General features: G+C 47.4%; 11 protein-coding genes across 11 annotated transcripts; 4 read left to right on the top strand and 7 right to left on the bottom strand.

Annotated features, from left to right (window-relative positions):
• Nucleotides 1-2,172: 2,172 nt before the first annotated feature.
• MICPUN_89746 (predicted protein) lies at nucleotides 2,173-4,867 on the top strand. Its single transcript, XM_002507633.1, has 9 exons — nucleotides 2,173-2,305; nucleotides 2,371-2,405; nucleotides 2,473-2,646; nucleotides 2,757-3,046; nucleotides 3,128-3,264; nucleotides 3,361-3,479; nucleotides 3,553-3,672; nucleotides 3,726-3,800; nucleotides 3,907-4,867. Exons 1-9 carry the CDS (start codon nucleotides 2,194-2,196, stop codon nucleotides 4,024-4,026), a joined length of 1,182 nt encoding a protein of 393 aa, XP_002507679.1. The 5' UTR covers nucleotides 2,173-2,193; the 3' UTR covers nucleotides 4,027-4,867.
• MICPUN_114077 (predicted protein) lies at nucleotides 2,715-5,004 on the bottom strand (the record flags this gene model as incomplete). Its single annotated transcript, XM_002507238.1, has 2 exons — nucleotides 2,715-4,905; nucleotides 4,966-5,004. 2 exons carry the CDS (start codon nucleotides 5,002-5,004, stop codon nucleotides 4,237-4,239), a joined length of 708 nt encoding a protein of 235 aa, XP_002507284.1. The 3' UTR covers nucleotides 2,715-4,236.
• A 1,958-nt stretch (nucleotides 5,005-6,962) lies between these two features.
• Nucleotides 6,963-8,324, bottom strand: LHCA5 (chlorophyll a/b-binding protein, chloroplast precursor). Its single transcript, XM_002507237.1, has 2 exons — nucleotides 8,106-8,324; nucleotides 6,963-7,951 (listed from the first exon to the last, which is right to left on the bottom strand). Exons 1-2 carry the CDS (start codon nucleotides 8,272-8,274, stop codon nucleotides 7,377-7,379), a joined length of 744 nt encoding a protein of 247 aa, XP_002507283.1. The 5' UTR covers nucleotides 8,275-8,324; the 3' UTR covers nucleotides 6,963-7,376.
• Nucleotides 8,325-8,762: 438 nt separating this feature from the next.
• Nucleotides 8,763-9,320, top strand: MICPUN_51746 (predicted protein). The gene has a single exon (XM_002507632.1). It carries the CDS (start codon nucleotides 8,787-8,789, stop codon nucleotides 8,943-8,945), a length of 159 nt encoding a protein of 52 aa, XP_002507678.1. The 5' UTR covers nucleotides 8,763-8,786; the 3' UTR covers nucleotides 8,946-9,320.
• A 1,532-nt stretch (nucleotides 9,321-10,852) lies between these two features.
• MICPUN_51745 (predicted protein) lies at nucleotides 10,853-11,788 on the bottom strand. Its single transcript, XM_002507236.1, has 2 exons — nucleotides 11,319-11,788; nucleotides 10,853-11,261 (listed from the first exon to the last, which is right to left on the bottom strand). Exons 1-2 carry the CDS (start codon nucleotides 11,769-11,771, stop codon nucleotides 11,061-11,063), a joined length of 654 nt encoding a protein of 217 aa, XP_002507282.1. The 5' UTR covers nucleotides 11,772-11,788; the 3' UTR covers nucleotides 10,853-11,060.
• Nucleotides 11,789-15,002: 3,214 nt separating this feature from the next.
• Nucleotides 15,003-16,769, top strand: MICPUN_51743 (predicted protein; the record flags this gene model as incomplete). Its single annotated transcript, XM_002507631.1, has 1 exon — nucleotides 15,003-16,769. A coding segment is annotated over one exon (1,633 nt), but the record flags the coding sequence as incomplete, so codon positions are not given.
• A 222-nt stretch (nucleotides 16,770-16,991) lies between these two features.
• MICPUN_77569 (predicted protein) lies at nucleotides 16,992-17,663 on the bottom strand (the record flags this gene model as incomplete). Its single annotated transcript, XM_002507235.1, has 1 exon — nucleotides 16,992-17,663. The coding sequence occupies one exon, from the start codon at nucleotides 17,661-17,663 to the stop codon at nucleotides 16,992-16,994; it is 672 nt and encodes a 223-aa protein (XP_002507281.1).
• Nucleotides 17,664-18,070: 407 nt separating this feature from the next.
• MICPUN_51742 (predicted protein) lies at nucleotides 18,071-18,302 on the bottom strand. The gene has a single exon (XM_002507234.1). The coding sequence runs from the start codon at nucleotides 18,277-18,279 to the stop codon at nucleotides 18,127-18,129; it is 153 nt and encodes a 50-aa protein (XP_002507280.1). The 5' UTR covers nucleotides 18,280-18,302; the 3' UTR covers nucleotides 18,071-18,126.
• Nucleotides 18,303-18,904: 602 nt separating this feature from the next.
• On the top strand, nucleotides 18,905-19,713 carry MICPUN_77481 (predicted protein; the record flags this gene model as incomplete). The annotated part of the gene is made up of 2 exons (XM_002507630.1): nucleotides 18,905-18,993; nucleotides 19,071-19,713. The coding sequence occupies 2 exons, from the start codon at nucleotides 18,905-18,907 to the stop codon at nucleotides 19,711-19,713; spliced, it is 732 nt and encodes a 243-aa protein (XP_002507676.1).
• A 92-nt stretch (nucleotides 19,714-19,805) lies between these two features.
• Nucleotides 19,806-20,123, bottom strand: MICPUN_77410 (predicted protein; the record flags this gene model as incomplete). Its single annotated transcript, XM_002507233.1, has 1 exon — nucleotides 19,806-20,123. One exon carries the CDS (start codon nucleotides 20,121-20,123, stop codon nucleotides 19,806-19,808), a length of 318 nt encoding a protein of 105 aa, XP_002507279.1.
• Nucleotides 20,124-20,517: 394 nt separating this feature from the next.
• MICPUN_107587 (enolase) lies at nucleotides 20,518-22,957 on the bottom strand. Its single transcript, XM_002507232.1, has 3 exons — nucleotides 22,791-22,957; nucleotides 22,335-22,528; nucleotides 20,518-22,195 (listed from the first exon to the last, which is right to left on the bottom strand). Exons 1-3 carry the CDS (start codon nucleotides 22,893-22,895, stop codon nucleotides 21,061-21,063), a joined length of 1,434 nt encoding a protein of 477 aa, XP_002507278.1. The 5' UTR covers nucleotides 22,896-22,957; the 3' UTR covers nucleotides 20,518-21,060.
• Nucleotides 22,958-24,144: the final 1,187 nt, after the last annotated feature.

Here is a 24,144-nt window from a genome sequence, read left to right as displayed (position 1 = left end):
GACTAAAACAGGGTCGCGCGTGTGTTTTCCCTATGGCGCCCAGTCAGGACGGCGAGCGCGCTGAGCGGCTCACTAATACGCTGTTCGGTGCCAAAGATGGAGGATGACATCGTCAGGAGCGCGCATTGGTGTTGACGAGTTTGCGTCGCACGATGCGACGTTGCGCCTGAGCTACGGTTTCAGGGGCGAGTTGACGGTCTATTAACTCGTAAAACCATGACATTGTCGTAGCTAAGGCGCAACATAGTATCCGACGACGCAAACTCGTCAACATCAAGGCGCGCTCCTGATGATGGCGTCCTCCATCTTTTGCGCCGAGTAGCGTAATTGCCAGTTGTCTAGCGCGCTCGCCGTCCAAAATGGGCGCCATACGGAAAAAAAACACGCGCGACCCTTTTTGTTTGGCGCGAAGCGCGTGTCGGTATTTGAAAACGTATGGTACCTTCCATGCCGACCGAAAGTCAACGATCGATAGGGAGAATGGTCCATTAACGAAACTTGTTTTACGAAACTTAAAAACGTGCTAAAAAAACATGCTAAAACGATGACGAAGAGGACGTGGCGAAGACGAAGACAATGATGATGGTAAACCCGTAGGCTATAACCAAGAGGAAAAGACGGTCCCTCCTCCATCACCCGAGATGGGCAACAAGAGCGCCAAACGCGGCACCGACATGCGTCCAATAATGGGATACACCCCAGCTGCCGAAACGGCCAAGAAACGCAGTCAATCGTCGAAGCCGAGGATGTCACATAAACGGACTAGTACACATACATGGTTGTGAATTTGTACGGATGCTCCATCGGCTCAAAAAGCCTATACAAACCCAAACCGTATTTTAGTAGATTTTATCGCAAAAGTATATAGATACTTTCCTAGCAGTTTTTATTACTGCTACTTCTCTTTGGCTCAGTGTTGCACGGATTTACCAAGGTATAAGGGTTATTTGGGACGAGGAAACCAGTTCATTATAGGTGACGAAGTCACATACATTGATCATAATGACTAATATATGATATCAAAAATAAATGAACACTACATGTTGCAATCAAGTCTGATGATTGTTCTATTCTCAGGTTTGATGGCAGTCATAACACTTGTCATAACCTAAAACTGACTGATTTGCTAATAATATGGGCCCCGAGCGTTTTTCGACGATTGCGTATCAGCCCAGTTGAGAGTTCAAGCTAGAACAGATAGACTCGCACCCGCCTTTTACTGGAAGTTGGTGCTCGAGGCCTAAGAGTTGCAGAGACGAGTGTGTGGTTCTTTAACCTCCTCTATGTACTCCTCTTAAGCCACTAAGAAACCGGGTGTAATTCAGCAATAAGTATCTCAAAGACCCCGACTACAAAAATCCTCTAGAGAGAGTCTGACTTGTTGACTTCTAGTTGACTTCAGATTATTCTATAGTCGATTAACAAGTAGGGCTATAACACTATCGACCGTCACCAACGACCGCCAGCACGGCGCTCGTGGCGGAATGTACGGCGCGCACGAACACTATGTGCAGCCGTGCCCGGTCACTAACTTCTAATTTAGGGGTTAGTGGTCGGGATTCGTGGTAAACACCTAGTTTCTCAATATAAAATCAAAGTTACACTACACATATCTTCGCACGAAGATATGCGTACGAAGGTATTCTGGATTTCAGGCAGCTGTGGACACCCCGGAGATACTACAACTACTACTACCACTACCGTATGGGAGGATTAACTGATTAACTCAAGAATGACGAGTTATCTGAAAATTTTCGTTTAGATCGATTTTCACTTTCAAAACGCTATTTTCCCCTTCAACCGCGCGGCGCCGTACGGCATGACGAGCGCGGTTCCGAGGGATCAAAGCCGAACGAGCGCGGGGAGCGCGGAGCGTCCCCTCGCTCTCGACCCTCGCCCGCACTCCTCCGCTGCCGCGCGAGCGAGTCTGAGGTTTCTGGTGCGCTCCGCGACGGAGCGAAGGACCTCGCGAGGCGAAATTTCCTTTCAACTCCCTTTCAAACGCTACCCGATAAAAAATTTCGGGAGCAACCGGGCGGACAAATCTGAAAATTTTCCCCTCCGGGGTGTTCACAGCTGCCTGAAATCCAGAATACTTATTAGCAGATTAAGGACCTATTAGACTATGGAACGAGAATTTACACGACGCGACAACGAAGATGCGGCGTGGAGTCGGTTAGGGGAGATTCGAGCATGACATTTCAATTCGAGCTTATTGCGACTGATGGAAGAGCGCGAGCAGCGCGTTTGAGTTTGCATCCTCGCGAATCTCGCACACCGATGTTCATGCCCGTAGGTACACAAGGTGCGTGTGCTTCGCCTCTCGTGCGGAATGCAGAACGGGGCCAAAAATGAAATCCGCCCCTCCAGGATCAGTCAAAGGATTGACATCCAAGCAGATGGAGGTAAGCTACGCCCTATTCTTTGTTTATTCTTGTTGAACACGGATGATTCTATTGACCTTGCCTGATGGATCTTCGCTGCCAAACTGTCCTCGGCAACACTTATCACTTGGAGAACCGTCCGGGCTCAGACTTGATGAAAGAACTGGGAGGGCTGCATCGTTTCAATAATTGGAGCGGGGGCACTCTGACTGACAGTGGCGGCTTTCAAATGGTGAGCCTTTTGGATTTGGCCGAGATTTCGGTAAGGTATACGTTGCTGCTCGCAAACAACGTTCTGCCGACAAAGTCGAACAAAAATTTTCCTTCATTATATATACTCTTTTATGGGATAACCTGGGACCCACGAAAAAGGAAGATGGGGTAACCTTTCAGTCTCCTATAGATGGGCAACAGATGATGCTCACTCCTGAGCGATCAATTCACATTCAGAATGGTATCGGTGCCGATATTATCATGGCTCTCGATGACGTCGTTAGCTCTGTACACCATGAAAGTTCCAGATTTGAAGAAGCTACTCAACGAACCCTTCGCTGGATCGACCGCTGTGTTGCGGCGCATCGCCGACCATCTGAGCAAGCACTGTTTGGAATTATTCAGGGAGGGCTGGATCAAACGCTGCGTGATGTGTGTGTTGAGGGTGCGTTGTTGGATTTCAACTTGTCCAAGTAAACAAGAATTACATACATAACATCTTTTGCATGGACCTTCATTTCCGGCCTTAGAGCACGAAATGATAATCTTCCAGGATACGCAGTTGGGGGTCTTGCAGGGGGAGAAGAAAAGGATGCGTTCTGTAGAGTCGTGGCGCAGTGCACTGCATCGTTGCCGGATGATAAACCTAGATATGTCATGGGCGTTGGTTATCCCCTTGATCTCGTGGTGAGGTGAAGCATAACCATAGAAGTGAATGGAATGCGGCTGCGCGATACTCAAACCGTATCTGTTCAAAAATTAGAATCAACCCGTGTTGTGGTGTGTGTCTACTATTCGGTATGTTCTGCGCTTGGGGCCGACATGTTTGATTGCGTATACCCGTCTCGCACGGCGAGATTCGGTACTGCCCTGATTCCTGAGGTAGGACTAGCCATGCCACATATCATCTTCCATTCGTTAGCTAATTTAGCCCACAACTTAATATTCGCTTCAGGGAGTTCTTCGCCTGAAAACAGCTGCGATGGCATCCGACTATCGTCCCATCGACAGCGAATGCGATTGCATGGTATGCATGCAATACAGCCGTGCGCACCTACATGCAAAAATTACGAAGGTACTGTTCCGCAGAATGGCTTGTACTTCACCTGTCACGAACAAAATACGCAGGAGCCTAACGCGGCGAGTCTACTGACCTACCATAACATTCGCTATCAGATGAGACTATGTGAGCAAATGCACCAGGTGACATATCCAACGAGCAAGCATGTGATCGATGCCTCAACCACATCAGTAGGTTTTTCCTCGGTTGCGTTTCAAAATGAATTTCCCGGTTTGACCATGAGCGATGGAAATCGTTGACAATCAATTTGGACAATTTGTGGGGCGCTTCATCCGACGCCGTTTTCCTGAAGGACATGTTCCCCCCTGGGTGCGCGATGCGCTTTCGTTGGCGGGCATCAGTCTTTGATTTTTGGCTCGTGGAGCTTGCGAAGAGATGACGAGACATTGATGACTGTTTTCACCTTCAAAGACTTTATGGCGAGTAGAAAAAGTTTCCACATCTTTCACCTTCAAAGGTATGCCTTTCTCATGGTATAGAGCAAATGTGTACTAGTAGTGCTGTCGGTAATCTTTCTATCTGTATTTGATTGATGCCGCGACCGCGCGTTTTCAGTGTTCACAATGAATAATCATGCGCTGCCATACACGATGCACTCGGATAAAAGCAACCGGACAGAGCCTTTACAATAAGAATAGCTTGTTGACGGGTCGAGGTGGCGATCCACACTCTCCCATTGTGACCAGTTGCGATTTCAAATGAAACTGCACTTCCAAGTATCCCAAGAACCGTTTCAAAAGACCGACTTTGCATGTTTCTCGCAAACTTAGAGTTGCATCTCGGAAAAAACCCTTCAGTAAGCACACCTAGTCCTCGAACATCGTGCATTTCTTCAACACATGTCAGTGCCACTTCTCCAAGGTGGTTGACTCCTTGGACACGAGCGTGGACTAAGGCTCCGATCTTCAACTTTGGACGACTCTGTTTCGTGCCAACAGAAAATTGCACACGAGGAAGTGCAGCCAGCGACGAGCTGCCCGTGCTCATTGAGAACCCGTCTGCGTGAATATCGATTATGCAGCCTAACACACTATCTCCACTCGCTGGGCAGTATCGGTGTGTCGGTCCTTCAACCGACAGACTGAATCCGTCTCGGTCTTTCAGGGTTCCCGAAATGGTTGAAATCAGATAGCAATCATGATGTCGAATCCGTTCTCCGATTTTAAAATCGCCCGAAAAGAAGAGTCCGAGACCGCAAAATAGGTGTTGATGGGTGAACACACGAACCTACGAACGAGCGAAAGAATCCACGAAAGAAAACATCTGGAGAGAAAATGCCCCCCTTACCGTTTTGGTTGCGGCACACTCTCCTGGCAGTACCCTCATGATATCGAGGCAACGCAGATACTAAATTGTTCCTGTATGACTTCACGACCTCCTCCTCATACTTCGCAGGAAGTTGAGCCTGCAGCCTTTTCGAAGTTAGTTTTTTTGACGCACAACCTATATATGATTTCACGAATTGTTTTAGGCTCTGATAAATAAATAAAGTAATTCATATCATATAATTTTAAGTTCACGATTACTCTCTTTATTTTCTTTTAAATATCTAAATATATATGGATATGGACACATATATATACTCTTAAATAAATATTCTGGATTTCAATCAAGTTTGGACAATCGAGTTTAGTTAATCTTATGGTATGATATTATTATATAATATTAATATTATATAATAAGCTTATTAGTTAAGTTTAGCGGACGGAGATAAGTAATTCGCATTTGTAAATTTATCCATACGATTTTTATTCATGCGTACGATATAGTCATGTACCATACGATGGCTGATTTGCTTAACTCGTATGACTAATCACCATGCAGGTCGCGTTCGTAACTATGTTAAAGCAATATAAATGCACGAGCAACGGGAATTTCATGCATGATCATAATGTCAAAATCTCGGCTTATCTCGTATATGGGGAATCTTCTGGTTTATTAACTCAAGAAACGAAAATACCTTAACTAAACTTAACTTAACTAAACTCGATTGTCCAAACTTGATTGAAATCCAGAATAACACGAAACGTACGAAGGCATAAAAAAACTCTCCAGATAGAGGGCATTTCGATTCAGCCAGGCTAGATTGACGCCATAACATGATACCACTCTCTGTCAAGATTCGGAAGCACGCGGTGTCGCCGTGCGCGCAAGCTGGTCCATGTCCAACTCTTTCCAACCACCTCGTTTTTCGACATCTCGGAATCTTGACAAGCCTCAGGTAGTATCAAACTGTTTGCCTGTGCTAGCCAAGTGCGAAAATCGGGACAAATACAACGCCCACAGGCATGTAGATTTGACAAAATCCACATAATATCCCGAAAATCGGGAATCGTGTTAAGAACGCACAGATGACTCGTCAGGTCCGGATTGGAAATGACACGTTCCCTGACTGTTTGCCACATCCCTCGGCTAGAATCTAGCCAGGCTAGATTCGAAATGCCCCCAGATAGAGGGAGTGAGACTGGGAGGGGAGATTAGAATTTGGGGTCCGTCCCCAGGTGGGTCGGCATAATATTATACTACTTCGACGTACGTGGTTTAATAATAATTATCCTTCATTATCATATCATATTCGTAGAATATAAACTTAAAAATAACTTATTATCATTTCATACCGTTTATCTTCGTTAGCTAGATAGGGTGGGCTCAACCTGATTGAAATCCAGAAATCCATATAATTATCTTTGTTTCTTGTAGACGATACCTTCGTATTAAATATATGTATGCCTGTGTTCTTTTAATCCGTGCAAGGTGCCTCCCTGTGAGACTGAAGAACAGGAACGTTTATTGTTCGCGGGAGGCTGATTTGGGACGAGTCTCGATGAAGCCTCGATGAAGCCTCGGTGAAAGACGCATTGAGAAAGGCTACATGTTTATGGTTTGAAGCAGAATTTTCATCGATACATCGGTCAACTTCGACGTCAATCACCGCCTCATCGGAAGACGCCTTGGCGTCCACTCTTCGCCTCATCGGAAGACGCCTTGGCGTCCACTCTTCGTTTACAAGTGGCGTCATGTGAGAACGACGACTGCGTGCACGCCAACCGCAACGATAAGGACGTCCCGCAGAACAGTCGTCGTCGAAAGACATGGAAGGCGTCGCAGAGTTTTGTTAGTCTGCAATAAAGTAACAAACGACGGCCGTACGGTTGTTTTGTCAATGACTTTTGCAAATGATCGAGCTCTCGACCAATCAGAAGACGAATAAAAGGTGATACAAAGGTCGAAAAAAGTTGGGGTAGGCAGGCAGGCAGGTGACCTTCGTATTTTTGACACAGAGCGAGGTAGGGGCGACATATTTAATCTAAAATCAACCGGTGTTCACGAGAACCACACGAGTCGCCCATAGGAGCACAAACTCACGCTCTTGCCTAGTAACTGAAAAAATAGCGCCATGCCGAGGTTAGTTTCACATCTGGCGACAATTCTTTACAATATGTGCGCAGACTGTTGTAATGCTCGCACAGGAAACGGTTGGAGCAAATTTGGTTGGAAGTTCCAACAAGTTTGGTTGGTTCCAACTAACGCTTTCAGTTTTGTAACCCAACGGAGGGCCTTGATGTGACCCGGGCACGCCACAAAATCATTTTTGTCTGGGTATTTCAATAGCATGCTAATCGTGTGCGATGTCCTCGGGCAAACGCGCAGATAGCAGATCTTGCCAGGAACATCTATACATTCTTTGAGATGCGTGTTTACCAAGGGATAGGGCGGAACTCATCATCTCCCTCCTCGATTTGCTCTTTCAGAACAAAGTAGCATGGAGCAATGGAAGCGAAGATGATCGCAGCAACCATTTCATTGCCGACGGAGGAGGTGAAGATGTTCACGCCCGCAGGGTTAGCCATGTGAGCTTTCAGACCCTCGAGAGGGGAAGTGCCGGTCACGGCATATTGCGAAACCATACCCAAAAAAGACATCATGGCGAGACGGCCGTTTTTGACCTCCTTGACGCGCATTTCAGGAGAGTCTTGTCCCGTGGGATCGAATGGGAAGTTACCGATGACACCTGATTGGCCGGTTGTCATGAATCCGCGGATGCGGGCAGCCTCAAGGAAGGCCATAATTACAACCTGAAAAGCGACCAGGGTCTGCAGGTTCCAGTCCCCGAGTGCTGCCTCGCCAGCTTCCCACCACTTGGGAAGCCCAACAGCGTCGGTAAAGAGGATGCCGGCAGTTGCGTGCATGGCCCATCGGCCATTCATGAGCTCAGCTTCCTGAAGGTATGGCAGCGTATCGGGGTTGGCGCCGAGCCGAAGCGGATCGAAACCTGGGAAGACGGAGCATGGCTAGGTGTCAGGTCGTGAGGGTATATTGAATAGGTAGACACAAGTGGCGCGTGTGTACGATGCTCGATGGGAAGCCATCGGAACCCTGATCACAAACGCCCGTCGTATGTAAACATTATGGAGAGGTTCGCACACCGTAATCTCCAGCCATTGTGCCGTCAAGATAGGGAGGAGGTTGTGTGCCAGGGAGCCAGTGCGTTCCTGCACGAACGGCGAAGCCATGATGCCTTCGAGCTATCTTTTTCGTGGCAGATGAGCGTACGGAGTTGAGTCCGAAAAACGACGCTTGCGTGATGGATGCCATGTTTCCGTATTGTGTTTCGGTTACAGGTGTGCGTGAATACAGCCGAAGAACAGCCGAAGTGTGTTGCAACCTTGAGAATCCGGTTCGACCAATCAAATGACGTTTGCGAATATTTTAACACTACATGAAATTTTATTTCGTTAGAAATCTGAAATACGTCAAAATAAAAACAGCAGATAAAACGTTCGCCTAATTTTTTATCCAGGAGACAAGATGCGGGCAAAGTCGTTGGGCGCGTGTGTGGCTGTCAGCCGGCGCCGTCGTCGCTTTTAGGTTCTTCAGGAAGGGAGGCGCACAGATGGTGTCCTGGTGTTGCGGAAGTCGCTTTCGCATACCGGCTCGTGAAGGTCGCGGCCGCTGAGCCGCGCGCGAGAGGTGAACGCTTTCGAGTAGAAATGCCGTTGGGCAGCAAATATCATGGTACAGTATCGATAATGTTCTGTCTATTTATTATTAGCTACGGCACGAACGAATGTACACTTCATCATACGTAATATAATCGTAATATTGGTATGAATAACTCAACCTCACTGGATACCCATACTGAATTTCATGTGAGTGTGCCTGAATTTCGAGCAGCAGGGGATACACTTTATCGAACTAGGTTCTCCGCGGGGTCCCGGGCAGCGGAAAATCGTGGCCTTTTATCTTGCACACCATTTATTAGCTAATGCCAAATAGACCAATCACGTGACAGTATTCAATACCTCTAATATTTCGGCGCGGTGACCAATATAAATCAATGCGGTGACCAGTGACCCCCTGTCCTTATTACCTCAGCTGAATTTCTCCGAGAGTATGTACGAGTATCCATATGTGTTCGTTCCCCTATGATCAAATTGTCTGATTTTCCAAAGGGCGGTTCATTGAACATAACCACATGGTTTAAACTAGCGGTAAAGGATTATGCGAAGGGGCGAGCACCGCGCGCACGCAGTCTCACCCGACCATAAATTATCCCATGGAGACAGCGTTGAGCTGTTCCTGACTATCACTGCAGCCAAAGTGCGAGGGGAGCAGCTCCAGACATGGCCACGGCCTACGTGATCACCGTCAGACCACTGGGCAGGTAAGTATGAGTATTTCATGCTATGACCTCGGTATATATACATGCATATGAGTTTATGACACAGTTTTCGCTTATGGGTCAGACTACACTGAATCCACGATGTGCAGGTGTGGAAAAGTTATTATCATGCATCAAGAGAAATTTAGTTCAAGTGTTATCCATATGCGAAATGAGCTTTATTATCCGTGCAAGGTGCCTCCCTTGTGACTGAGACTGAACAGGAATAGGTTCGCGGGAGGCTGATTTGGGACGAGTCGTACTAGTCATTTTTAAGAGTGTTGATCGATGGAGCTTCGGTGAAAGAAAGACTAGAAGGGCCTCTGTCGCATGGTTTGAAGCTGAATTTTCATCGATACATCGGTCAACTTCGACGTCAATCACCGCCTCATCAGAAGACGCCTTGGCGTCGATTCTACGTTTACAAGTGACGTGTGTGTAAGGACGACGACTACAGGCACGCCAAGCGCAACGATGAGGACGTCCCGCAGAACAGTCGTCGTCGAAAGGACACGGAAGGCGTCGCAGAGTGTTGTTAGTCAGCAATAAGTAACAAACGACGACCGCGCGGCTTTTTTGTCTTAGACTTTTGCAAATGACCGAGCTCTCGATCAATCAGAAGACGAATAAAATGTGACGAAGGTCAAAAAAAGATGGGCGGGGTGGGATGTGGTACTCAATGTGCCCTCGTCACCAGCAGTGAACTGGTATCTTCGTCCCAAATTATTCCGGTGGAACGGACGAAGGTGGAAATCATCTGAAAACGTTTTTTGCTGGCTTTCTCTATAAGGGTTATATATCATCATATTCTGAATTTTATTAGGGTGAGCCACTTTTAAGTCAGGTAACTTAACTTGATTATAGTTAAGGATAAGTCGCTTACGTGAACATAATCGGAATCTTTATACTGTTTGCCCACTGGAGTGATTGTGTGGATCGTAATGATAAAGTCTTTATGATATGATACGTTAATATATAAAAATCACTTAAAAATCGTTATGCATTAAAAATTTTCTCAACCTTTTGAAATTCAGAATACGAAGGTACCTTTAATAAATACGATCGAAGGTACCTTCGAAGGTACGAAGGTAATACGAAGGTATTAAATAAATAACTTCAAATCTCTGTTTAGAATTTTGGCCCCGGCTGGGAACTGGCTGAGGGAGTGGCCAACGAGCCGATTCGCGCCCTAAACCCTAAACCCTAAACCCTAAACCCTGAAAACCCAACCCCAGCCCCCTGAAGACACGGCGCGGACCCTAAAGATACAGCGCGCCGCTTGTTACTCGCGCGTCAGCGGCTACATGAGCGCGCATCTTGGTCATGTTACAAAATCGCTCCTGTCAGCGCGCGGCGCGCTTCAGGATGTATATAGGAGGAATTAATTTTTAACATGAAGTTTACATACATATGAAGTTTACATGAAGTTTACATGATCTCACATCATAGTGCGTGGTAGATTATACGAAGGTATATCCGCACGCCGGGATGGTAGATTTTGTAAACCTATCTATATATTTAGCATTAGATAAGTATTAGATATATGGTCGATGCGCTTAATTAACACTTACGAAGGTACAAAAATATCAAGTGTGAGCGTAGCCACACCTTCTCCCTCTACAAGTATCTGATGATACCTCATATGATATGATATGATATGTTGAGTGGATTATTTTGGACCTATTTTTCTCGGTCGACTGAATTCTTGCTTCCGCGATTATTATCTCAAGTTCCTTACTGCGACGATGCGTAACACTGATGGAAGCACATTTTCAGTTTTTTCGAGCTCCGATCTACAGTTGTCGCGCTCTCTCGCCAATGAATAGCATTTCGGCTCCAACCTAAGAGCTCGCTCAAAGTCTGACATTGACCGAGGGAGAATTCCCAGCTGTCTCCTGCACATCCCTCGTAATTTGTATGCCTGATGCAATTCTCGTCAGTTTTACAGGTGCAAACGTTATGACGAGGAACATTTTACCTTCATGCATCGTCGGTTAAGTTCCAAGGCTTCATTGCAGTTTACCTCTGCGTCGACCCAGTCGCCTGACTTGACGGAGCGAAGCGCACGATCAGTGAATGTTTCACTTGTTTGTAGGCAAGCCGACCGCTGCGATTGACGAGCACTTGCCAGGTGGCAACGTGATTGTTTGTTCCGCACAGGACGGATAAGATTCCCATTAACGAATATCGCGTTGGCGTCCTCGCCAGGCACATGTTGAGGACTAGTGGAATCCCTGAGTTTGCCAGGTGGCCGTTCGCCGACCGCCCTAGACCGTTCGCCTTGGTTGGATCCTAGAACAACGCATCCTTCACGGAGAAGGGCGTCGTCCTCGACTTTTACCTCTTCGGTCCAATCGTTGACAGCGCGTAACATTTCATTCGCTCCCAGTATGTTCTTCCGCAATTGCCCCTGGACTACAACTGCCTGCATGTGAGCAAAATGGACCGTCGACCAATTTTGGACAGTGTCGTCAGTTAGGAAATGCTAGCTAGTTGACCGAAGGAGCATTGTCTATATCAAAATTCCACCCACATACGAAGGTAACTTATAATGAGCATCACGATATGAAGGCATATAAAGATTATGAGTCCGCCCCTATGAATAATATTTTAAAAAAAATAAAAAATAAAAAAGCTTCGTAGAGATACATAGATGAAGTACATATAATTTATATCGGTTGCGTATATATTATTTTTTAAATGTGAATAAATAAATATGAGTAGCATATTCACTACTTAAAATACTATTAAAATAATAAGAAGGTGGATGGTATAAATATATACCTTCGTAAATAGACTAATAATATTACGAAGTTATTTATATATATGTGTACATACGAAGGTAATACATAATATAAATAATCATAAGTTTCGTAACGAATGTTTATATGTATATATATTCAACATAGATATCTATACCTTTCTTCTAAATATTTTAATATACCTTCGTATTTATGTGTGTAGAGTAAAATATGCATACCATGTGATGCAAATTACCTTCGTATTACACGTACATACGTAGCATACATTCCGTAAATATGAAGGTATTTATATAAATTATATGCATAAATAAATACAAATATCAATAGAATACTTATTATGATATTCGGCATAGCCGATCATATCAGGACTCTGACTTATTCTTGACAATAATGTCACAATCACCTGGATGGTATCGTCGACCAGGTATATATTTAGGAGTCGCGCGTGGTTAATTTCTCCATACATTATTTATGTAGACAACCGAGGTTTTATCTACCATACCATATACATTCACCCGTCTCGACGACGACCGCGCACACGCTGCGACGCGACGCGCGTTACAGCTCGCGCGACGTCCACGACAACGACGACGACGACGACGACGAGCACAACGACGAGCACGACCACGCGACGCGGCTATGCCGACCCCCCGGGGACGAAAACGCGCGCCACCACACCGCGCGCCGAATACGTGACGTGACTGTCCGGGCACTGCAGAGTTTTTATTATTATTTATTAATAGACCATTTGCCCTATATCGTTGACTTTCGGTCGGCAGTGCGGTTACCATACGATCACCGGTCGGTTGCAAATACCGACACGCGCTCCGCGCCAAACAAACAGGGTCGCGCGTGTTTTTTTCCGTATGGCGCCCAGTGTGGACGGCGAGCGCCCTCGACAACTGGCAAATACGCTACTCGGCGCAAAAGATGGAGGACGCCATCATCAGGAGCGCGCATCGGCGTTGACGAGATTGCGTCGTCAGATACGATGTTGCGCCTTAGCTACGACAATATCATGGTTTTGGGGGTTAATAGACCGTCAACTCGCCAATGAAACCGTAGCTCAGGCGCAACGTCGCATCGTGCGACGCAAACTCGTCAACACCAATGCGCGCTGCTGACGATGTCGTCCTCCATCTTTGGCGCCGAACAGCGTATTAGTGAGCCGCTCAGCTCGCTCGCCGTCCTGACTGGGCGCCATAGGGAAAACAAACACGCGCGACCCTGTTTTAGTCACGCGCAGATCGAAAACGCACGCGTGCACACTCGCGGAGAGAGTCAGCCGAAAAATATACTCAAAAAAAAAAGTCAGCCGCGGCGTTTATTATTCTGAACAACTCAAAACCCTCATTTTCCCGCTGCCCGCGAACGTATGGTATTTAACTTTTAGATAACTCTTACCTTCGTACCTCAAAGAAAAAAGACAGATTTTTGAGAAACTGCTTCATGGCGCAAAGATCCGCCTCATCGTTTGGCCCCGCGGGAGGCGCGACTGCTCGATGGCAAGGGGATGAATCAAAAATCGGTCGCAACAACTTTGAAGGGCTCCTCGTTAGCTGCCCGAGGATGTAAAAAAAGCTGTCGAAGGCTGCGTTTCGCTCGAGAACTTTCTTCGGGGTGCCACGATTGGACATCACACTCGAGGGACACGCCGACGCGTGGAAATTGTTTACGCTTCGACTTGTGATTAAAGCTATTCAGGGGGCTTTGCACATCCTCCTCATACACTAGACATTCCCACTACGTCGGGCCGCGCGCGCGCGCGCGTGTGTGAGTGCGCGTCTCGACGGCATGTCGTGACATCAACAAAAAGGGCGAAACACCCGCGTGTCAGATAATTACGTCACCCCTGTGTGAACTCTTAAAAGTCTTACGGGCGGGATAGCGGTCGAATAGTCCGGCGGTTCTCGATTGAGCTTGAAACTGACGACCCGTCTATTTGCTACACTTTCCGCACGCTCTCGCGCGTGTGTCGATTAGCTAGTCGGGCAGCGAGGTAGCTCTGCGAGTATTTTTGTCGGTTAGGGTCAGAAGATTGAACCCGGCACTCTGGAACCAGTGCTTCCAGCTCTGTCCTTCGACTCATGCCACTCGCTGTCATCACGGACGGCGAGACCCTCCATCGCGCCATCCTTACTCGCTTGTTGTCTTGCGGTTTCCCTCTGGCTTGGTACAGCACAAGAACGGTCGGGGGAGGGCCGCCTAGTAGCATCCGAGCCCGCACACCGCGGCACGCCGTCGAGATCGCGGCATACCTGCCCCACGGAGGAACCACCACGCGACGCGATTTTGGTTCTCTTGTGACTGTGCCCAATCGGACTGCTTTAAGAAGCCTAGTTCCCGGGTCCCAGACAGATGGCACACGCAAGGCAGCGTCCACACCTCTTTCTCAAGCACACATACCAATCGTGATTGTAATCGCTATCTCTGGTGATGCTGCATTTGATGTTGCTTTGGGACTTCTTCTGAGCGATGGAATGGGTGAGACGCATGCGTCCGTCGACAGAAGTCTGCTAGCAGGTAGCATACTGGTGATAATTGGTCCCTTGTCCGAGATTGCGGTGTCCAATGCATCGAAAAGATGCAAACGTGTGGGCGTTCGGATGGTGATGGTCGCAACGGACGGAGATCCCTTGGGCGCAAGTAGGGGTGCACTGAACATGTGGTGTGCCTCTGAGCATAGCGACGCAATTGTAGTGGCCATGCCAATTATGCATGCGCTGGCGACCACCATTAAAGTTATTGGACGTGATCCAAGAGATGCATGTAACCCACGTCTCGCTCAGGTACTGACCAATTTCAGCCTTTCAGAGACAGTTAAGGGCATGCTCGCAAGTGGAACATCTTCGGCCACTGCTATTTCTGAACGCCGTGCATTAAGACTTGCACAAGAGCTTATGAAGGCGAGACGTCATGCTGAGTACTTACATGCTCTCGAAAATACTGCCGCATCGGCAAGTGAACGTGCTCTTGAGGCTGATGAGCGAGCGTTGAGGATCGTGGAAGAAAATGCGAAATTGCATAACATGCTTAATGAAGCCAATAGTAAGATGAACGAGCTCGTTGAGGTTTGTGAAATCCTGGAGTTGCAGGTCGGTAAGACGACCGACTCACTTCGATTCGCCATAAGATCGAGGGATCAGCTGGAAACGACAACTGCAGAACTTCGGACAGGCAAATTGGTCGAAAAGCATGTTGTTGAAGAGCTCGTCAGGGCGCAACAGAATCTTAAAAAGGAAGTGCGTGCTCGTCACATACTGCGCAGCAAGACAAATGATTTGACAGCGAATGTAGCTTCTCTTCATCACCAGATTTTGAACAAAAATTCTGAACTGTGCATGCAATATCAACAAATGCAGGCGGAACGGCGCGAATTAGAGAGGCTTCGCTCGATTCTTGATCGTTTGCATGCTTCAAAAAGCACAAAGATCTCTGGACTTTTTTCTGAAATTAAGCAGGCGCAGTATATCGCAAGGATCATGCAAACATTGGTGATGGAAGTGACAAGCGAGAGGGATATAGCACGGGAAGAGATCAGCCTCATCCGAGGGCAGTATAACATGTTGCAAAAACTCGAAGCGGGGCTCGTATGCGCTGCAAAGAGTTACGATGTTGCATTTGCACGCACGGGGTCAATTCAGAGTGAGTGTGAATGTCTTAAGAATGCTTTGGCATATGCCAACGATGCCGTTTCATGTGCCCAATGTAGAAGTCATGAACTGCTTCGCGATTTGATGTCTATTCAGAACGCCCTTGACATAGCAGGCACTAAGTATGAAATCGAAACAGCCGCAGCGGTAAGTCGAGCTGAGAGCACCGCTGCATTCGCGTTATCTGCTGCTGATCACGCCCGTGCAAACGCTGAAGCTCGTGCGAGAAGATTGAAAGAAGTGCTCACATTCTCAAGTGAAAACGGCGAGCGCAAGGCAATTCAGTTACGTGACATCTGCACCAAGCTCGCAGCAACACATGCAAAAATTTTGGTCGCACAGAACTATAATGTGTTATTGAAATTGTTGGATGCACATCTCTCCATGACTAACTCGAAGGTGACTCAGGTCACTGGTGAGATGAACCAATTAAAATGGATTTTACAAACTATGCAACGAAAGCGAACCAATGCGACATCAGCAATGAAATCAGCTTTAGATCGTGCTCGAGCAGACACCGAAGCGGCCAAGAGGGCACGCACAGCAGCCGAGATCACCGCGCATTGCACCTTGAGCAAGCTCGCACAACTTCGCGAAAAATATCAGCAGGCAGATAAAGGAAGAACACTTGCAGAAGATGGCGAAAAAATTGCAAAGCTGAAGATAGTTGCCGAAAGAGCAGCAGGTGCAGCACAACAGCGAGCTCTTGTAGACCTCGCTGCTGAGACAGCTCGATTTTCTGATCAGATCAGCACTGCGCAGTGTTTGCAAAGACGTCTTTCGGAAGAAAAAATGCTTGGTATGTGCACCGCTGCTGTGCGGGAAGAATGCATGATACAGGCGGCCATCGGGTTTTCCAACAGCGGTCCAGCGTCAATGATTTGATGATAAGCCTCCTGCGCTTACACCAACACGCGTGTACATGTCGAGGCGAATATGTTACGGCTCGATTCTGGCTGAGCCATGTAGCGCTTAGTATTTCCTTTGAAAGTAGCGACTCATCCAAATACCCTTACGTAGCTCACCTGATGAGCAGTCTATATACTGATGTGCGGATGACTCTGTTGATCGCACACGAACTTCATCATGCAGTAACCATCTGCCTGGTTGCTGTTTTGAGGGGGAGTGCCCTATCACGGTCGCAGACGAGCTGCCATCAAGCAAGATAGGACCGCAAATAATGTCGATTGGGCAGCCGATCAACTATAATGCAAGTGGCAAAAAGTAAAGAGTCAATCACAAAATGCCGAACTTGTTCTCCAGACAATTTGTGATACGCGCGATGCAACACGCACCACTCAGAGGATAATGGCTCACGGATATCAGGTCATCTGTATATGTTGAGTCGATCATCCCGTGGCTCATTGCACCAAGTGTAAAGATCACGCAAGCGTCACTGGGAAGCTCGTTTATATATGACTTGAAATCCTTCACATCAGCTGCGCTGAAAGAAAACCCGACACGACGGGCACCAGCAGGAAAATACTTCGTCACCGGCCCCTTCACAACCTTGAAGAGCTTCTCAGGTCCATTTGCTGCACGGATCGAAAGTTTTTGAAGCAGCTGAACCATCAAGCCACAGAAGCGCTTGAATGTGCGTGGTATTCGGGTTTGTGAACTTATCTTGATCAGAACGTTTTTCTGGGTGTGTACGTAAACGGCATTCACGCGACCTGCCTTGTTCAAAGGACTATCAAGAATAGCGAGCAGCTCCTGGTGCACGATGTCCGGACGAAAATTGGCGGGATCCTTTCCATGCCGGCGAAGGAAGTTGGCGTGGTCGTCGCAATTAAGGATCTGATAAGCCTTCCCAATCTTCGCCGCCTCAAGCGTAGCTTTTTCCAGGACAAAAATATAACCTTCACCTGGAACAGCTGCGCTATCTTCGTCAAGTTTTGGGGTCTCCATCAGGCGTGTGCAAACACGGCAGACAAATCGCTGAAAAGCACCACCTCGCTCAATACACGATAACAGTAGGAATGACTGGTTGGGGCGGGTCGGGGGCGAAACCAGGCAAGGGTCTGACAGAGCACACAAGCCGGAATTGGTTTATATGTGTGTCGACATAATAATATGTAGCTAGCTATATCTAGGGTATTTTCAGTGGTTTTATTCGTACATATATACTATCATATTTTTATATGTAGCTAGATATATATAGATATAGCTAGCTAGCTAGCTAGGGTATTTTCAGTGGTTTTATTCGTACTATATATCATATTTTTATCCTTCGTTCGTGTCATTCGTTCGGCGTAAAGCCGATACTGCATATACACGGAGTGTGTATATACATGCATGGTGTCCGTGTATGTACGTAGACTATATATGGATTGTATTGTATTACGTGTGTATGTGTGATTGTGTGTGGATGCTATCCAGTTGAGTCAATAATAAGTTTAAATAACTTGCAAAATGTCCAGATCCCCGGATTCTCTTTCATACTCAAAAATGCACGAAAGTGACGACCCATAAACCGCAAAAAAAGATGTAAATAAACGCTATATATACCAAAGCAGGATGCCATACCTGTTCATTCGTGAACATCTGTTAAAATTGGAACGATACAGAGAAGATTAGCATGGCCCCTGCGCAAGGATGACACTGCAACTCTGGGAAAGGAACCATATTTTTTTAACGCGTGAAGAACAATCGATCGCTTCGTTCGTTCGTGCATTCTCACGCCACGAACTGTGCACACGTGTATGCAGGTAATAGATAACCTCCCAGGTAGATGACCGTTTGCTCTAGTTGCCGCTGAAGAGCCGATGGCGTAAAACATCACACCTCTGGTAAGACTCGGACGCGCGCGATGTCGCCGTGCACGCGAGCAGACGGTCTGTTTTAGATATCTATAAAAATTTAACTATTTGATATCATACGAATAATATGATATTCGGCCGGCTAATAAATTTGCTTGTATATAAGCAACATTTAATTCTTGAATGACGGTTCAAATTTAGCGTGAAAATCTAGCCCGATCTGCAATTCACTGGCCTTACCTCTTATTATTAGCACCGACTGTTAAAATAAACTCGAGGAAAAAGTTAGATAATCTTTTCCTGAAGGCATTGGTCAGCACTAGTTGCGACAAGGTATGTTTCAAAATGGAGGACGAACCGATCCGTTACAAACATCACGACAAAATCAGCATGGGCAGCCCAAAAAGCTTGCTTCCTCGAAAAAAGTTCTACCGAGCTCGAGCTCACTGCAACCCACTCAGCGACGCGCAATTTTCAGTGTGAGTCACGACCGATCCCACAGACCGCTCTCTAAGGTTCATTGAGCGAGCGCACTAATCGTCATGATTTTGAGCAGCCCGCTCCGCCCTGATAAATATGATTGGCGAATTCTGTATCCCAGTGCGGGAAAGTCGTATCGAAGTCTCTCGGACTTGCAGGTGAAGTTTGTTGACGTGGGTTGCGGCTTTGGCGGGCTTCTCGTGAAGATTGCGCCAGCGTTTCCGCACCACTTTGCCATAGGACTAGAAATTCGGGACAAGGTCAGCCAGTATGTTAAAGAACGGTGCAAAGCGTTGTGTCAACACCACAAGGGTGTTTATGACAAGATCTCTTGTATCCGCACAAACTCTATGAAGTTTCTGCCCAACTTTTTTCGGAAGGGCCAGTTATCAAAGCTATTTTTTTTATTTCCAGACCCACACTTCAAGACAGCAAACCATCGACGGAGAATCATACAACGTAATTTGCTTGCGGAATATGCTTATGCTCTGCAGATTGGCGGCTTGCTGTATACAATCACAGATGTCGAGGAGCTCGGCTCGTGGATGTCAGATAAACTTTCTGTACATCCATGTTTCCAGCAGCTCTCCGCAGAAGAGGTACAGAACGACCCAGTGGTCCCAAACCTTTGTGGAGGTACAGAGGAAGGGACGAAGGTAAAACGCAACGAGGGAGCCACGTATTTGACAGTCTTTAGACGTGTGTCTGGCCCTATGTAGCTAGCTAGAGCCTATAGGCGTTCAATGAGTTGGCAAAGCCTCGGATGCGACCAAGAGAGTTCGATATACAATATGTCTCGTCGTAGATACAGCTAACATGTCTTCCTTTTCCCAGCGAGGCCATCGAAACGCATTCTTCGATAAAGTTGGTAAAGCCCCGTTGCAGCCATTACGACGTTCACACTAAGCAGATTATAGTTCTTTGGAATAATGTCCAGGCTGTACTTGCACCAGATGAGACCAGTGAGCGCAACGGCAGACTGCTGCGGAACAGAGAGGAGCTCAGGAGGTCGATTAAAATCTTTAACATTCGCTGCCGTGATGCCCCACTTCATCGTCGGGGCCCAAAAGAAAATAGTTTTGGGTCCTGCGGGATGGTTCCAGAAGGCTCGCGCTGAATGTGACGTCATGCTCGAGTGTAGTTCTTAAGACGCGAGACGCCGGTTGCCCTTCGACTACTCGATCTCTTGGGAGCTAATGATCGAAACAGACCACGTTCGACCAGTTGTAAAACGCGGCTAATCAGTTGGTTAGTGGCAGGCTCGTTTGAGATTTGCAGCGGCCAGCCGTTCACATAACGATTAGCACGAAAATCGTTGGTGCTGATACGGAGAAACCGTTGAAAAACCCTACTCGTACCATCCACGCACGTCAAACTTGCGAAGACAAAACACACACGTTTTTCTCGTAATCAGGGTTAGCTGTGAACGGAGGATAAACAAAACTTACATTGCTTCTTCGTTCGTAACTACCTTCGTATAATATAATACCTTCGTAAGTTTCGCAGCTCTTTTTGTTGAGATGCGCAACGCGGCACCCAACACACATGCTCTCGACGGCGCCGTGCTTCATCGCGTGAATCTCTCGCGAAATCAGGTTGCTGGTGCACTCGGCACTGCAGTTTCCCTACGAACACTCGCGCCTGAGCCGCTTATTACGGGTGTCTATCGACACCGACCCGCGCGCGGTCGGTAGAGCGGATCCTTGCGAAACAAGGAAACTGGCGCGATCTGAGGGGCGATTATCGACAAGTGCGGACCTTTGAAGTGCGCGTGTGCGACCCTCTAGCAATTGATCGGGGTTCAGACGGTGATGAGACCTGTCCAACTTTTGCCGCGCGGAGTGTTGGAAAATATCGCGCACATCCGGAGGGAGGCGGTCCCACCCCAGTCGCGCTTGTGCCGCGCCGCTAGTTAAAAAAGGGAGGCAAAGTGGCAAAAGCAGCCGGGCCACTTGCACGCCTCGGTTTGTCATCTGACTACAAAAGTCTAGTTCTTTGCGTTAATCGTCCTGATGTTTGAGTTTCGTGTGCTTCTGTGGCGTTGCACATCTCCGGCAAGCCAGGTTTTACCAACCGATGTGACGGTAGCTCTCACCGGCATAAATGGCATCGGCGCCAAGTTCTTCTTCGATGCGGAGAAGCTGATTATACTTCGAAAGACGCTCGGAGCGGCAAGGTGCACCAGTCTTTATCTGACCAGTGGCCAGCCCGACAGAGAGGTCAGCAATGTAAGAGTCTTCAGTCTCACCAGAGCGATGTGAAGCCATGACACCCCAACCAGCCTTCTTAGACATTCGCACAGCTTCAATGGCCTCAGATATCGAGCCAATCTGATTTACCTTCAGGAGAAGGGCGTTGCAAGCCTTCGCTTCGATGGCGGTCGCAACACGTTCAGGATTAGTTACCAGGAGATCATCCCCAACCACCTGGCACACCCCCGAGCTAGTGAGGATGCCGGTGTTTTCAAAGTCATCTTGATCAAATGGATCCTCAATTGAAACAATTGGATATTCGGCGCAAAACTCTTTGTACATGGCGATCATTTCTTCACCGCTTTTCTTCATAGATCCGTCGTTGTTCTCGGTCTTGAAGTCGAGGTCGTACATCTTATCCGCTGTGTAAAATTCAGCAGCAGCAACATCCATGCCGATCTTGATCTTTCCAGTGTAGCCCGCCTTCTCGATCGCTTCTTTAAGCAGTTCAAGACCCTCCTTGTTTTCCTGAATGTTCGGTGCAAAACCGCCCTCGTCGCCGACATTGCAAGCATCCTGTCCGTACTTCTTCTTGATGACAGACTTGAGATTGTGGTAAACCTCGGAACCCATTCGCATCGCCTCAGCGAACGTCGTTGCTCCAACAGGAAGAATCATGAATTCTTGCATAGCAAGCTTGTTACCAGCATGCGATCCTCCATTGATTACGTTAAACGCAGGAACTGGGAGCACGAGCTTCGTGTTCCCCGAGAGCTCAGAGATGTGCTTATACAGAGGAACATCTTTTTCTGCTGCTCCTGCTTTAGACACAGCCATGGACACGGCAAGAATTGCATTTGCACCCAGTTTGCCTTTGTTCTTAGTGCCATCAAGCTCGATCATAAGATCATCAATGCCCTTCTGATCTGTGGGATCTTTCCCAATGAGTGCCGGGGCGATAATGCTATTGACGTTTTCAACAGCTCTGGTGACACCTTTTCCCATCCACCTGAGAAGAACACGGGACTCAAGAAAAACGCGGTGCCTCGAAGAAAACGTTTTGAATCGGTGCTGTCCTGCCGTGCCTCTACACGTGCTCGGAGATGCGCCAAAGAAAATTTAAGACGAGTCGGGGTGGCGCGACTCACTTCGTGGCATCGCCGTCTCGGAGCTCGACGGCTTCGTGTATGCCGGTCGAGGCTCCTGAAGGGGTCATCGCACGGAACATTCCTTTATGGGTGTACACGTCCGCCTCGACGGTGGGATTTCCACGGGAGTCAAAGATCTGGCGCGCGACGACTTTAGTGATGGCCGCGGGGGTCTGCTTCTTCAAATACTCGGCCTTTGGTATACATTCCATGGTGTTGTTCAGTAAAGTTGGCATCTTTCCGAAGCAAGAAACGAAATTAAAGGATCGGGAAAAACCCCGAAAAAAACATTAAGGACGACAAAACGAGAGACCGTGGAAAATGAGGGTCATCGGGTGTTGCGATCATTGCGTGAGGACGGGGAATACCGAGGAAAAGTAACACAGCTGGTGTGGAGGGGCAAAACGGCGGTCGAGGGCGCCCCTTTCTCCCTCAACTTTACCGGTGGCTTCGCACCATGAACGCGATCGGCTGAGGTGCTTTGGCTTTGACGGCGGCGTTGATAACATCCTCCACTTTCTTGCCAAGACCGTGCTCCTCAATGTATTCTTGAATGGACATGTTTTCTTTTATCGTTGAACTGGACACTCGGAAACTTCGCCTCTTGCGATGCGGATAGAGAAACCTGGAACTCAAGTTTTGGCAGTGTGCAGAAAGCATAATAATCCGGTTTTGTAAGATGCGTCCTTTTATTTTTCCACATATTCCTCATAAATACGAAGGTAATATATAAAAATTCTCCAGAGGTCGAATCGTCTGTGTGATCGTGTGGTGTGAAAATTCGTCCTCTGGGTGGTCGGCATATCCCGAGGTATATATGCATGTGTGCATACGATATGATACTGCTGCTAACTAGCTAGACTATTATATTATATAATAATGTTCGTACGCACCTTCGTTCGCACCTTCGTCGGTCGTAACTTCGTTCGTACCTTCGTTCGTACGAAGGTATCATACCTTCGAAGGTACGTTTATATATTTAAATATGTAAATGTAAATATCAAACCCTATTTAAATACCCGTTTATATGAGTAAACATCGTGTGACAACTATATGGGACACTGTCTCAAGATTCTCGAGCTAAAAATCCAAAAATGCGGACAACTAATATATAGTCTATGCGGACAACTAATATATAGTCTATGTAACGCTAGACCATATCTACACTACTAAAATCGCAATTTGAAAAGTGCCAAAAACTGAACGGGTATCTGAGCTTTGCTCTGCTTCTCAGAAATTTTGGCCAATCAGAGTCGAGAAAGGGGAGCTTCAGCAGTAGCAGCCAGGCATTGCGCGCATGAGTTGCGCCCGCATGGATGTCAAATCGATAAACAGGCGCCGCAGAAGTGTCGAGAGGGTCCATGCACCACGTTTCGAAGCAGGGCGCGACTTTACATGGACGCGGTAAGCATGGCGAACCCGCGCAGGCGCGATGTCATGGGCAAAGAAAACAACTCGACGAGTCATGAACCGTCAGAAGCGCGATGCGCGTTCGTGTTCTTCTTCTTTTCGCCCTCGCGGGGACAGATTTTCGGCCTGTCGGCTCAGTAAAAACGTTATGCACATACCATGTCCACTGCTCACGGCGTCGCGCGGCTCTTCGCGCGCAGGCGCGGCGCTGGGGAGCGACTGAACGCGCGCCAAGTCGAGCAAAAAAAACCTGTTCGGCGAAGCATATATGCAAATTACCTCGGAATCAAAACGAATTATGATTAACTCTTTGTGTAGAAAAACGTGGGCGTAGCCACAGGCACTCCCTTGTATTTCTTGATTTAAGACCGTCGTTCTTGATTTAACGGTGTAAAAAATG

Source organism: Micromonas commoda, chromosome 1, assembly GCF_000090985.2.
Source record: "Micromonas commoda chromosome 1, complete sequence".
In the NCBI taxonomy this organism is placed as follows: Eukaryota; Viridiplantae; Chlorophyta; class Mamiellophyceae; order Mamiellales; family Mamiellaceae; genus Micromonas; species Micromonas commoda.
This window is presented reverse-complemented; position numbering and strand designations above follow the sequence as displayed.

What these genes read in the sequence shown, in the direction of transcription:
- LHCA5 (XM_002507237.1), bottom strand. Translation starts at nt 8,274, where the DNA reads ATGGCATCCATCACGCAAGCGTCGTTTTTCGGACTCAACTCCGTACGC. An exon ending in CACAATGGCTGGAGATTACG is followed by an intron (nt 7,952 to 8,105) that starts GTGTGCGAACCT and finishes CCGTCTTCCCAG; the next exon opens with GTTTCGATCCGCTTCGGCTC.
- MICPUN_51745 (XM_002507236.1), bottom strand. Translation starts at nt 11,771, where the DNA reads ATGCAGGCAGTTGTAGTCCAGGGGCAATTGCGGAAGAACATACTGGGA. An exon ending in TTAACCGACGATGCATGAAG is followed by an intron (nt 11,262 to 11,318) that starts GTAAAATGTTCC and finishes GAATTGCATCAG; the next exon opens with GCATACAAATTACGAGGGAT.
- MICPUN_89746 (XM_002507633.1), top strand. Translation starts at nt 2,194, where the DNA reads ATGACATTTCAATTCGAGCTTATTGCGACTGATGGAAGAGCGCGAGCA. An exon ending in TAGATATGTCATGGGCGTTG is followed by an intron (nt 3,265 to 3,360) that starts GTTATCCCCTTG and finishes TTCAAAAATTAG; the next exon opens with AATCAACCCGTGTTGTGGTG. An exon ending in TACATGCAAAAATTACGAAG is followed by an intron (nt 3,673 to 3,725) that starts GTACTGTTCCGC and finishes CAAAATACGCAG; the next exon opens with GAGCCTAACGCGGCGAGTCT.
- MICPUN_51746 (XM_002507632.1), top strand. Translation starts at nt 8,787, where the DNA reads ATGAATAACTCAACCTCACTGGATACCCATACTGAATTTCATGTGAGT.
- MICPUN_51742 (XM_002507234.1), bottom strand. Translation starts at nt 18,279, where the DNA reads ATGGCATCCTGCTTTGGTATATATAGCGTTTATTTACATCTTTTTTTG.
- MICPUN_107587 (XM_002507232.1), bottom strand. Translation starts at nt 22,895, where the DNA reads ATGTCCATTCAAGAATACATTGAGGAGCACGGTCTTGGCAAGAAAGTG. An exon ending in CTCAGCCGATCGCGTTCATG is followed by an intron (nt 22,529 to 22,790) that starts GTGCGAAGCCAC and finishes TGTATACCAAAG; the next exon opens with GCCGAGTATTTGAAGAAGCA. An exon ending in CGAGACGGCGATGCCACGAA is followed by an intron (nt 22,196 to 22,334) that starts GTGAGTCGCGCC and finishes TGTTCTTCTCAG; the next exon opens with GTGGATGGGAAAAGGTGTCA.